The 13,790-nt window shown below is 30.5% G+C and overlaps 2 protein-coding genes across 4 annotated transcripts; one reads left to right on the forward strand and one right to left on the reverse strand.

Moving 5' to 3' along the window:
- The first annotated feature begins 1,695 nt into the window (after positions 1-1,695).
- LOC101506485 (PHD finger protein MALE MEIOCYTE DEATH 1) lies at positions 1,696-5,209 on the forward strand. Its single transcript, XM_004490783.3, has 3 exons — positions 1,696-2,167; positions 2,817-3,060; positions 3,282-5,209. The coding sequence occupies exons 1-3, from the start codon at positions 1,873-1,875 to the stop codon at positions 4,864-4,866; spliced, it is 2,124 nt and encodes a 707-aa protein (XP_004490840.1). The 5' UTR covers positions 1,696-1,872; the 3' UTR covers positions 4,867-5,209.
- A 1,662-nt stretch (positions 5,210-6,871) lies between these two features.
- Positions 6,872-10,842, reverse strand: LOC101506814 (protein RGF1 INDUCIBLE TRANSCRIPTION FACTOR 1-like). 3 transcript variants are annotated; one of them, XM_073365022.1, is made up of 8 exons: positions 10,613-10,842; positions 9,313-9,334; positions 8,630-8,902; positions 7,809-7,934; positions 7,611-7,706; positions 7,441-7,536; positions 7,286-7,366; positions 6,872-7,211 (listed from the first exon to the last, which is right to left on the reverse strand). In XM_073365022.1, the coding sequence occupies exons 1-8, from the start codon at positions 10,714-10,716 to the stop codon at positions 7,062-7,064; spliced, it is 948 nt and encodes a 315-aa protein (XP_073221123.1). In that variant the 5' UTR covers positions 10,717-10,842; the 3' UTR covers positions 6,872-7,061. The 3 variants fall into 3 exon arrangements, with proteins under 3 accessions (XP_073221123.1, XP_073221124.1, XP_004490841.1); XM_073365023.1 differs by lacking the exon at positions 9,313-9,334 and adding an exon at positions 9,672-9,877 and having other exon boundaries at positions 10,613-10,825; XM_004490784.4 differs by lacking the exon at positions 9,313-9,334 and having other exon boundaries at positions 10,613-10,822.
- Positions 10,843-13,790: the final 2,948 nt, after the last annotated feature.

A 13,790-nucleotide genomic window follows, 5' to 3' on the forward strand; every position in this document is an offset into this window, starting at 1 on the left:
ACGATGAATATTATTCCTCCACGTAATGTAACTGTCTCCATTTTTCTTGAATAACCCTTCTATAAAAGGACCTGAATCTTGAGAGAAAAATACATTGTCTTAATTAGCTCTCAGTAATTTAAGTGTTTGTCGTAGAACACCCCTAACAGAACATAAATATTCAATATGGTAGTCAATTAAATAAGAGATGTGCACGTGATAAACTAATGATAGAAAATTTACATATGACTTGACAGGTCTAGTTTGAAAAAGTTTTCTTTCCTCTTTCATCCTTTAGTCATATTAGTAAATATTATTAGTAATTAGAGATAAAAATAAGTTATTTCGATTGACTAGGTCTACCGTCTAATTAAATTTAGATTAGATTAAACTTCTTTTTTAAATAGATAAAATCAAAGATTCTCTCAGTAATTTAAGTGTTTGTCGTAGAACACCCATATCAGAATGTAAATATTCAATATGATGGTCAATTAAATAAGAGATATGCACGTGATAAACTAATGATAGAAAATTTACATATGACTTGGCAGGTCTAGTTTGAAAAAGTTTTCTTTTCTCTTTCATCCTTTAGTCATATTAGTAAATATTATTAGTAATTAGAGATAAAAATAAGTTATTTCGATTGACTAGGTCTACCGTCTAATTAAATTTAGATTAGATTAAACTTCTTTTTTAAATAGATAAAATCAAAGATTCTCTCAGTAATTTAAGTGTTTGTCGTAGAACACCCATATCAGAATGTAAATATTCAATATGATGGTCAATTAAATAAGAGATATGCACGTGATAAACTAATGATAGAAAATTTACATATGACTTGGCAGGTCTAGTTTGAAAAAGTTTTCTTTTCTCTTTCATCCTTTAGTCATATTAGTAAATATTATTAGTAATTAGAGATAAAAATAAGTTATTTCGATTGACTAGGTCTACCGTCTAATTAAATTTAGATTAGATTAAACTTCTTTTTTAAATAGATAAAATCAAAGATTCTCTCAGTAATTTAAGTGTTTGTCGTAGAACACCCATATCAGAATGTAAATATTCAATATGATGGTCAATTAAATAAGAGATATGCACGTGATAAACTAATGATAGAAAATTTACATATGACTTGGCAGGTCTAGTTTGAAAAAGTTTTCTTTTCTCTTTCATCCTTTAGTCATATTAGTAAATATTATTAGTAATTAGAGATAAAAATAAGTTATTTCGATTGACTAGGTCTACCGTCTAATTAAATTTAGATTAGATTAAACTTCTTTTTTAAATAGATAAAATCAAAAATTCTAAAAAAGTTTATTTAATTAAAAAAGTCAGACTTATTTAAATAAATATAAATAATATTTTTTACTATTATAATTATTATATTAAATTTTAATTTTTTTAATATAAATAATGTTAACTTTCTTTAATTTTTTACATAGTTAAATTTATTAAAACATTTTGACCACTTAAGTTTTTTGTATGACATTTATAAAACAATGTTCTCCAATTTAAAAGAGGAAATAACATTTTGACCAGTCACTAGTCGTTGACCCTCTATTCCAATTCTCAAATTCAATAATCACAAAGGAGACTTGTGATTAATCAAAATTCAAAACATTTTCCACCTCGAAATGACACTTATACCCCTAACGGTATTCAACTTTTCAGAGCGCGGCAAACACCATCTTCAACTATAATCTTTAAAACATTTAACCGATTCAGTTTCAGTTTCTGTTTTCAGTTGAGCCTCTCTCTCTCTCTCTTCTCTCTCTGTTTTCTCTGTAATCTATCTCTCTCTGCATGGAAACCACACGTGACACTAAGATTTCTTCTCCAAAGAGAAAAGAAGATCAAAGCTGAAATCTTTTCCAAATTCAACACCAACCCACCATGTCTTTTTCCCTCATTGACTCATGCAAGAAGAGAAAACGATGGCCCAAGATTTTCAGATTACACTCTTTTGCAGACCCAGGTTGTCCCATTGCACCTTCGGGTCCTTTCCGTGAAAACATTCGAATCTTTCTTCAAGAAGCTGGTGAACTTGAAGATTACAAGGTTATGGGTAATCCCATTTGGTGCACTCTTCTCATTCATGAAAAGACCAATCTAATGGCTCCTTTTTACACACTTGAAGAGGAAGTTTATGGCTCTTCTCATCCTTTCTGTGATCATTGTCGCTGTGTAGGTTCGTTTTCAATTTCTAATTTTTTTCACTTGGGGTTCGTTCTTTTTGTGAATCTTGAACTGGGTCGGTTCGATTTTGCAAGAATTTTGATTTGTTGCTTTGTCTTCTGAATTGGGTCGGTTCAGTTTCGCAAGAATTATGATTTTTTGCTTTGTTTACTGAATTAGGCGTAACTGAATTTTGCGTCTTTCTCAGGCTCTTGAAAAATGAATTCTTGTGGTTTTGATTAAGCTCTTTTGATGATGATGCACCCCAAATCCCAAATTTGGATTTTTTTTCCCCCTTCTTTTCTTTCTGTTATGATGAAGATTTAACTGGTGATTTGTGTTTGAAAAGGGACCAAGAATCTTGATTTGTTATGAAAATGGTTTGTAGCTCGGTAGCACCGAAACTTCCGATCCAATGCGTGTCTCGGTGTCTGACATGTGTCGGTATCGTTTGATTACATTAATTAATTCATTTTCTCATATTATTACTGGTGTCGACGTGATAGTGTCGTGTTTAGTATCCTATCAGTATTTGTGCTTCATAGCTTAGTGAACGTTGTTATTAGGACTTTTGTTTTTTTTTATTAATTTAGAAACTGAAATAGGTTTTTGCTGATATTGATAACAGTATGTGATTTGATTTGGTTTATGATTGATAATAGGTTGGAGTGGTCATTTTGTATCAAAAAGAAGGTATCATTTCATAATCCCAATGGACAATGGGTGGCATAAACCTTTAAATGAAGAATCTCTTGATAATCAAAGTCATCTATTGCATGGTGTGATTCATTGCAATGGTTATGGTCATTTGCTCTGTCTTAATGGCATTGAAGGGGGTTCCAAAATTCTAAGTGGTAGAGAGATCATGGATCTATGGGACAGAATTTGCACCAATCTTCGAGCAAGGTAATAAAGTCAAACATTTTTAACGATTTGGCGGTCATGATTGATTGATTTAACTTGATATTGTATATGAATTAAATTCAATAATTTCCAGTAGCTATATAGTAGTTGCATTTCTTGCATTCATGAGTCAATGTTTATTAAGTTATTTTCTTTTTTAATAGTAGTTACATTACTTGCATTATAAGTCAATGTTTATTTGGTTATTATTCTTTTTAATGTAGGCAAATTGCAGTGGAAGATGCATCAAGGAAAAGGTCAATGGATCTTCGATTACTTCATGGAGTTGCCTATGGCCACTCATGGTTTGGTAGATGGGGCTATAAGTTTTGCCGTGGAAGCTTTGGTGTGACAGAACAAAACTACTATGAAGCAATTGAAACTCTTGGCTCATTAGTGCTAGATGAGATAATAAGAGATTTGAGTAAGACAAAGTACCATAAAGATATCAAACAAATGGTTCGTTGCTATAGAGATTTGAGTGAAACTCATATCATCACAATAAGGGAGCTTCTTAGATTCATGCTCACTGTCAAATCTCGTGGACCTGTTTCTAAGATAACAGTAACTTCTTCTGCTAAATCTGTTTCATCTTCATCTCCTTCTACTTCAGCATTTATGTCTAGAAATTCAATCAAACATGCTGTTTCAAGTTCTATGAAGGAAAAATCAGCAAGGTATAAGAAATTCAGCACTGCAGTGGCTAATATGGATAGTAGGTGGCCAACAAGAAGACTAGAGTTTGCAGCTCAAGTGATTGTTGATGCATTAAAAGAAGACAAAGCTATGAAATCAGGTTCTAGTGGAATGACAAGACAAGATGTTAGGGATGCAGCTAGGCTTCACATTGGTGACACAGGTTTACTTGATTATGTGCTGAAATCATTAAACAATGTGATTGTTGAAAACTACGTCGTTCGCCGCATGGTTAACCCTTCAACAAGGATCCTTGAGTACACAATTCATGAGCTTGGGAAAGGGTTCAAAGCACCAACTGAAGTTGAACATGGTGTAATGACAGTTAAAGATAATCCTCAAAAGGATTCATCGTTGTCATCGTCGACATCATCTTGGATTCCTGGTAATGATGTTTACAGTGATGTAGTTTTTCTCTACAAGAATGTATTGTTGTGTTATCCAGATTCGGAAGTGGTGGAATTAGCAGTGCAAACAATACTTGACTGCAGACACTTTGTGAAAGAGTGGAAATTAAGAGATGAAATGGAACAAGTTCTGACATTTATTTGTCATTTGAAACCAAATTTTGTTGAGAATAAATCTGAGTTAAAAGGGCCATCTTGTGGTGAAATTGTAATTGTTCCACTTCATGCAACTGTTAGAGACTTGAAGCAAGCTGCTGAGGCTACATTAAGGGACACCTATTGCATAGCAGAGAGACTTATAGTAACTGATATCAAAGAATTGTTGGGTGTGAGTGATGAAGAAGTGCTCTTTGGATTGATACAATCAGGTGTGAAGCTTTGTGTTAGAGGAATTGGTATAGATTTGTGCACACCATTGAAATATCAAGGTGGTTCTGATAATTGGAAAGTGAGGTGTGAATGTGGAGCTCAAGATGATGATGGAGAGAGAATGGTAGCTTGTGATATTTGTGAAGTGTGGCAGCATACACGTTGTTGTGGTATCGATGATTCCGAGACAGTGCCACCATTGTTTGTTTGTTCTGGTTGTTGTGATTCACTTGTGCCACCAAGAGTTGAAACTAGCAACTATGCTATAGATTGTGCTGATGATTTTTTGATTTCACCTGAGCCTACTCACTTGCTTGAGTATGCATATGGATACTGAACGATTGACTGATTGATTGAATAGTATTTTGCCTAACACCTTGTTGGTTGGTTTAAACGTTTGTCAATATGTTGTTGTAATGTTCATTTTTTAATTCTTTTTTGGTAAAATGTAATACTTTTTGTCTGTATTTTTTGGTGGCTAGTGCTTATAACCTGTTGTGAGGTTATATTGTTAATGGAGATTCAGCTGAATGGAGAATTATTTGGAAGATGGATGCTCCTAAGAGAGTGAAGTGTTTTATCTGATAGTTGATGTATGAAAAGCAAAATATTAGTGTATATAAAGGTTAAAGAGTTTGAGTCTAATAACAGGCATGTTTTTTTGGACAATATATCTCATCAATATATGCTAAAAATTCCAAAATGAAAGAAAAGAAAAAAGTTGAGGAAGTCAATGATTTGGTTCTTGAAATTATAAGAGTCGGATAATCTAATCTCTCAAATTTGTGAAATAACAATTTATTCTCTTTAATTAAATAACGTCAATTAATTTACAACTTTTCTGTAGTTTACATCATAATATTCTTTTTAAACCTCTGAAGGTTTCTCGCGAATATTCTTTCGTTTAAAATCTCTTCAAACTCTCGTCAACTCTGAATCACAAACTAGTTTGAGAGAATAACTTAATAGGCATTTACAAGTAGATGTTTGCTTTTGTATCTTCAACCCTAACTCATTACTCATGTGATTTACAACATGATAGGGTTGATAGTCACTCTTTCAAACTTATAAGGTTAAGTTCTGGTGATTTGAATGAGAAAATGAAAGTAGTGTAATTTTTGTGAGGAAACAGCTCAAACTCTAAGCTTTAATGCTTTCAGCTGATTTCTGTCTCCGAAAGCAACTCATATTAACAGCTTTACGTTGTCTCTATATGTTTGTTGAATTTTCAAAGATTTTTGAACTGTTTGTAGCTTTCTATTCATTTCTGCATATATGTGCAAGTTTTTAAGTTTTTATTATGGAGAATTCTTTTGCATATTTGTGCAAGTGTTAATTCTTGACTAGTGATGGAGTTCAAAAGGATCTTAGTGAATCATTAGACTGTGTTGGTTTAAGCACAAAAGGAGATATACAGTGATATTTTTTTGTCATCACCAACCTTAACCTCGAGTAGCTTCTTTATATATCACTTAGGAGCCTCAATGGGTCTATATTGGTAAGCCACCAATAAGCTTCCTATATCATTAAATGTTTGAATTATTATAAAAAATAATCCCCCACAACTCCTGATTCTATCTCATGAGAAGATATCTATCCTTTTATTAAGTATAAGCAGAAAGCAATATGCATTATTTACCTAATTATTCCAACCCCCACTAATTCAAACTCCTTCAAGTAAAACACCTATTAAATTATTTGAACAATATGGTGAAATAGAATTGTAAGAAAACATGTTTATACAAGTATCATCCTACAACATCCACAACTGCAAAGAAAATTATCCCTAAATTTGCTTTCATTCCAACTAACAAGAAGCAAAACATCCCTAAATTTGCTTTCATTCCAACTAACAAGAAGCAAAACATGTGTCCAAGATTTGCCTTTACCAAACAAAAAGTCTAAGAAGCACCAAAGTTACAACGAGCACATGTTTTATCATCTCTGTGACATTAAATGATTTCTCCAAAAGTGTAAAACAATAATATAAGTCCAATTAATCACTTGTAAAATTTGCATTAGGTTTATCTAACTACAAAAGCAGAGTGAGTTGAAATCCTCTTCATTTCTTACGATAAATGGAAAACTCAATTAGTATAGTTTTGTGTGCATAAAGTCAATAAATATATAATTTATATCACATGTTCTAAAAATGTGTGATACACACAAAACTATAATAATAGAACTCTCCATTTCTTTTGAGAAATGGAGAGGATCTCAACCCACCATAAGTTATCAAATCCTAAAATCTAGAAGGATATTAATTGTTTTTTGTTTCAAATATTTAACCGTAACCTCATATTCCCTCCCGGAAAAATCAACTAAGGGTAATAAAAATTGAATGTCATACAAAAAAAATCATAATATAGTACCACATGATAATAAGAAAGTACAAGCCACAGAAGACCAAAATCCAAAATATTTCTCAACTTCATAACACCATGACTAAGAGTCATTGTCTTGATTATATGAACCTTATAAAGTAAATTTATTTCAATTCGATAATTCAAATTATCGCAGGATAGGTGCCTTTTAGAAGAAGGGAGCTCTGTGCGGTATTCCTTTTCGTTTCCTTTTTCGCTTAGATGGTTCAGAAGTAACCACCTGTGTTTCTTGAGGAGAAGTCTGGATGGAACTGATAGGAGGAACTGAATCATCAGACTTTCTTGAAGTAGCTTCGACCTGAAAGTTCATATGAAAAACATAAGACAATAATAACTATGTTTCCCTTTTAGCTTAGAGGGTTCAGAAGTTACCCTCTGTGTTTCCTGAGGAAGAGCCTGGATGGAAATGACGGAAGGAACTGAATCATCAGACTTTCTTGAAGTAGCTTCGGCCTGAAAGTTCATATGAAAAAGATAAGACAATAATAACTATGTTTCCTTTTTAGCTTAGAGGATTCAGAAGCTACCCCCTGTGTTTCCTGAGGAGGTGTTTTCTGAGGAAGAGCCTGGATGGAAATGACGGAAGGAACTGAATCATCAGACTTTCTTGAAGTAGCTTCGACCTGAAAGTTCATATGAAAAAGATAAGACAATAATAACTATATTTCCTTTTTAGCTTAGAGGGTTCAGAAGTTACCCCCTGTGTTTCCTGAGGAGGTGCTTCCTGAGGAAGAGTCTGGATGGAAATGACGGAAGGAACTGAATCATCAGACTGTCTTGAAATAGCTTTGACCTGAAAGTTCAAATAAAAAAGATAAGACAATAACAACTATATGTCAGAAGTGTAATGAACGTGAACAATAAATGGCTGTGATCATCAAACTGCAGTTATCACCATGCAAGAAATGGAGCAGAACTGGTATGGATTAGAAGGGTTGCATGATGCTTCATCATTCAATGTCGATCCACAACGTGGAAGACGTTTCAGAGAAAGAACCAGACGCTTGTTGCACTTAAAAGGCTGCAATAAAAAAGGAATCAAATCCAGACACCGTAAAAAGAATTAATTTAAAAGACTGAATTATCAAAATCCATTATTTACTTTTATAGGCAAACATAATTGAAGTAAGAATTTTTTAGGTGTGTGGGTTGGGAGACATGCACACCACTTAGAGAGTTAGAGTAAAATATTGGGTTTCATATCACAAGAAAATATAGGTAGATGTACTAGAAAACAATTAGCAGAACATGTATTGATCATCCAATGTTGGACTAGATGTGTATATATATATATAACTATGTCAAGATTTCACATACCACAACGTTACTGATACAAGAAGTTATTTGAAATTTGTCAACTTGTCAAAAAAAGCAACAGAATGAAGTATATTACTGTCAAAAACTATAAATTTAACCACTTAATCTTAAGATAGTAAAGTCATTTTATGAAAGAATATCAGCCAACAACAAAACTAAATGGACAACAAATGATGCATTTAATCAATTTCCATCTATACATTCTTGTTGCATTTCAAGAAATGCACAATAGATACTTGCAATTATCTCTTACAACTTCTGTGTGAATTTAAGCAACTATGATTAGCAAACAAATTCACAAAAAGCACACAAATTTGAAGTGAATCACGTAAGTTTTGACAGTGACGCTTAAATTTTTTAATCAAAAATTTAAAGTCAAGGTAAGATATAATATAATACCTGGATTTGAGAGCAGTCGATATACTTTTCCATAGCAGTTAGGGAGACAACCTCCTTGTAAATATTTCTATAGATTTTCAGCATCATGTGATCTTGATGAGAAGATCCAATTGATACACAAGATTGACAAGCAGAGACATTGCAGTTTATACAGTATATATTTAACTCATTCCTTCGAATCGAATGAGAAGAACATGTGTCAAAGAATTCTTTTCCCAAAAAATCCTCAAGCCACCTTGGCAGGTGAACTTCACTCTGGGCCTCTTGCTCATGCTACAAATTAAACCATGTTACTAAACTCTGTACTAAAAGTTACAGGAAAAAAAAAATGTTCATCAAATCACAGTCCATCCTTCTGACTTTGTTAATTACTTAACTTTCAATATATGCTTTTCTTAATTTTCATTTTCTCCAGCCGTCATGCGTAATTATATGCATACTAAAATTGAAAAAGGATGTTATACACTGTCTCTTTTTGGGGCCTCGTTAACTCCTTTCACCATTAAGATAGAAAAACCAATACCGCCAATCACAAATGAAGGTAATCTATTACTTCGAAATTATACACCAACAATAAATGATATGTTTATTCCAATTGCTACAAATTTCTTCTATTAATATACGATAGGAACTGCAGCTACAGGATTTACTGTGCTAAAACGACTATTATGAAAAGAAATTACGTCTTTTCGCTGCTTAGTTCTCCTGATTCAAAACAAAATTGGATGTAATAAGACAATTTTGCAAACAGAACCAACATGATGGAAAGCTTCAATATTTTAAAAAGATCATTATAGCGGCAAAAATTTATAGAACACATATTTCATATAAAATATATAAAGACGAGTAAAATCAGTGTGAAAAAACTAAAAGATAAAGATCGGGTTGAATGTAATCTATGTGAGAAACAAGCATATAATTAGAGATGCTTAATTGCAAAATTCTTTCAGTTTATGCCAGAGAAAGATTGTTTCGTATTCAAATGGAACAAAATTAAAGAGCTACATAAAAAGTGCACACGGAAAATATATTTGTCAACTACCTCATTCATTTTTTTGGAGGAAGAAGAACTCATCATTCCTTTCTTGCAGATTTAAAATTGAATAACAGGTTTAATAGTTCACAGTGAAAAGATTTCCTGATTGAATTGGCCAAGGAGCAGAAGAAAAGGGCAGATAAGGTAACCCTAAGCGGCCGTTCTGAAATGAGGCTCGCTTTATGATCATGAATAAGTTTATATAGTCAGTACTGAAAAGATTAAAAAAATAGTTTTAGCAAAGACTGAATTGACGAAACCGAAGTGTTTCTTCACAATTCCTTTTCATATTGACATTTTTTTAGTCTCATAGTCAAAAATAAATTTTCTATAGCAGAGTTCCGTTTCATTTTTACGACAATGATTACCATTCTTCATCCTTCCTTATATGGATAATATAAAATCCAGAAAGCGCCATTTCACTGGCGTCAATATTTATTTATTCGGATATAGATTAGAAGGATAGTAAGACACCAATACTAAAATTATACATTTGAATGTAACCACAAAATCTGAAAATTGGCAAAATCACATTGGAATTTCAAACTTAACAGATGAGGCCAATGAAACAAAAATGTCTTATTAATTGAAAATAGAATTATATACACAATCTAAACTTCAATTTTTTATCATTAAAGCATAAATGCAATAGGTTTCTGAATCTCTAATCATCGAAACCCTAAATATCTACACACAAATTTTCCATTTTTGGCTATAAATCGTCAATCATTTAATCAGCTACTGCTACATCAAATTCTACCCTAAATAGCAACCATGGAAGATTGCACCAACTTCAACTCACACAACAATACTTATGGTGATGTTTTAGTTGTTGTTTTTGCAATTGAACATTCACTTAACAAATATATCACTATTAACCAACATATTCATTATCATAATAGGAACTGAAACAAAGATGAAACAAACATTAAAATTGCAATTTTTACCTAGCAATTACACGCCCATGAGAAAAACAAAAGAGTGAATTTTGTTGAGAAACGTCAATGTACGGAAGAAGCAAGGATATGGGTTTCCCATGCACAGTGTTCATTTCTTGGTTGAAGAATGAAGCGAGGGAAAAGGAAAAGTTTGAATGATTAAGAAGAGAAAAATGAATCACGTTTTCTCGGTTGAGTTTATAGGTCGTGTTTCAGTTTCAGTGTAGAAAGGAAGAAGACAAAATAGTTAAAATTAAAAATAATAAAAAGGAATATGTTTTTTACGGAATAAAAAGGAATATTATAAAGACAAGTTAATAGACAAATTATAGCTGTATATTGAATTAGGATTTTAAAGGATTTAAAAAAATTTGTGATAGAAAAATATTCAGGTATGCAATTGAGATTTTAATGTAATAAAAATGTTGACATATTTAATTAGGATTAATTGGATTTTTTTTAATAAGTCGTAGAAATTTAGTGATTTGTCATATGATATTCAAAATCTTACAAATTTTAATGTATTCTTTTCAAAAATGGATTTTTTATTTTATGGATTCTCATTTTTATTATTTCTTTCATTTAATTTTTATGTTGCTCTATCCACTCAACTTAATTCAACTATTCAACGGCTAACATTTAAATTAGACTCAAATCACTCTCGTAATTTTTTCATATTTTTTTGTCTCTATTATTTCTCTTCTACTCTCTTTCCATTATACGAATAAGATTATATATTTTTTTCATTTCTCCTCATTTCTATAAAAATATGTAGTTATGTTTTTACTCTTAACACATGTCAAAATGATATTTTTAAGAATTATTACAAAGATAATTTTAAATAATCAAAATAATATTTTCACTTTTTATTAAGCAAACAACATTTTTTATAGCTAATAAATTAGTTGTTAGGTCATCTTAAGTATTAATATGATTTTTAACTTTACTTTAATCATGTTATATGTAATAAATAAAAAAATTAGTGGAGCCTGAATTTTTTAAATTACATCAATTTTGAGATTCATTTTTTTTTTTTAACAATACAACCAAACCATTTATTAGTTATGAAAAATGTCAAATACAAGTTGAGATACAACTGAGGGGAGAAGATTTCATCCAAATACAATTAGGAGTATTGTAAGGGTTTGACATTGTCATTCTAGCTATACGATAAACCACTTCATTTCTTTTGATTGTCACAAGTTTCAATCTCACATATGTTAAAACATTCACTCAGTTTTGAGCATTCTCTTGCAAAGAATAGTCTATTTCTAAAAGCAAGAGTTTCCACCATTAAGACATTGTCATCTCCAATCACTTGAAATGAAGATACCCTTCTCATCCCTAATTGTCATGCCTAAGTCCCAACGACCATCACCTGAAAGATGAACATCCAGATTGAGTTTTAGACAATCCTTAGGGGGAGGAGGCCACCTTAATTGTTGCAATTGGTTGTTTAATCTGTTAATGTTGATTTCAAGTTCACGAACTATTTATAATTGTTGGAACTCATTTAGAGATTAGTCATTCTAACCTATATTTGTTTTGCCTATTTACAGTATTTCAAAATATGAGTTAAATGTAGGTGTGCGTGAAACTTCAATTTGAATATGATATATAATCGACTTAAAATAACATGAAACTAAAACTATTTTGTTATTAAAAGATTTTAAGAGTTATACAATTTTTGAAAAATCAATAATAATATATTAAAATAAAATGTTATTTAAAGCATTAAACGTTAAAAATAACTGAAATAAATGTATAAAATAAAATTCCAATATAAGACTCAATGATCTATCTATTTATCTTTATCACTATGTACTCTAACTTTGGGTAAACCTCTTGCAAATATTGTGTTTAGTCTCATGCAAGCATTGTGCCTATGTGGCACTTAAAAAAACTCATCGTTCTCTGTAATTTATTTACCACTCACCTTTTCATATTTTTGTGAATTATGTTTGTCCGTATAATTGAGTGATAGTAAAATTAATATATGTTTAATTGCAGTTTTGGTCCTCCAATTTTAACTGAATTGCGAAAGTAGTCCCCCCATTTTGTTTCTCCTCAGTTTTGGTCTTCCAAGCATAACTTTGGTTCAAAATTTCATGAAATTTCATTTTTTTGCATTTATTTAAGTCGCATCATGCCTCAAGATCTCATTTGCAACAATTGCACCTGAAATATATGATCATAAATGGTGTAGTACGACTTTAAAAAATGAAATTTCATCAAATTTTAGACTAAAATTCTGTTTGGGGACCAAAACTAAGGAGAAACAAAATGGGGGGACTACTTTCGTAATTCCGCTAAAATAGATGGACCAAAACTGCAATTAAGTCATTAAAATAATAATAATGTCTTTCATAATTATTATTTGATAAAATAATTAAAAAATTATTTAATCATCACAATGTTAAGTTTGACTATTTTGTAATTTATAAAATAGCTATAATATGTTAAAAAAAAACATGATATATATGTATCACAAAAAGTTGGTGTTTATATGTTTTCTTATTTTTATTAATTATTTGTGCGCATACAATTGAATGATAGTATGCATTATTATGAATTGAAAATCAAATTTTTAATTATTTATATTTATATTTTTATTTTATTTTATGTTAACAAAATTTGTGTTTTTGGTTAGAAAATTTATAGACTTCACTTCTTATATTAGCGCATAGGTTAAACTTAATCATTATTTAGTATCATACTTTTTCACTTATTTTCATCCCCTCTATTTTTAACATATTACTAGTTTGTAACCCGTGCGTCGCACGGAAACAATGATTTTAATAAATAAATTATTATATTAGTTTATATATATATATATATATATATATATATATATATCAAATTTTATAAATTTTATTTTATTAACATTAAAAAAATAAGTTGACTTAAAAAAAATAATTTAAAATTAAAAAATTAAAAAAAAATCTAATTATAACTTAACTTAAAAACTATTTTCTTATACGCTCAATGTTATTGATGAAAAGTATAACTCCAACACCATGTCTTATTTTTGAATTCTACAAAGAATCTTATTTCTTTCCAAAAAACTTATTATAAAACAATAATTTAATTTTAAACAAATAAAAACAATAGTTATTAAAAAAAATAAAATAATTAGATTAGATAAATAAGAATTTTTAAAATAATGGACATAGACATATATATAAAA

This window comes from Cicer arietinum, chromosome 2 (assembly GCF_000331145.2).
Source record: "Cicer arietinum cultivar CDC Frontier isolate Library 1 chromosome 2, Cicar.CDCFrontier_v2.0, whole genome shotgun sequence".
NCBI classification, from domain to species: Eukaryota; Viridiplantae; Streptophyta; class Magnoliopsida; order Fabales; family Fabaceae; genus Cicer; species Cicer arietinum.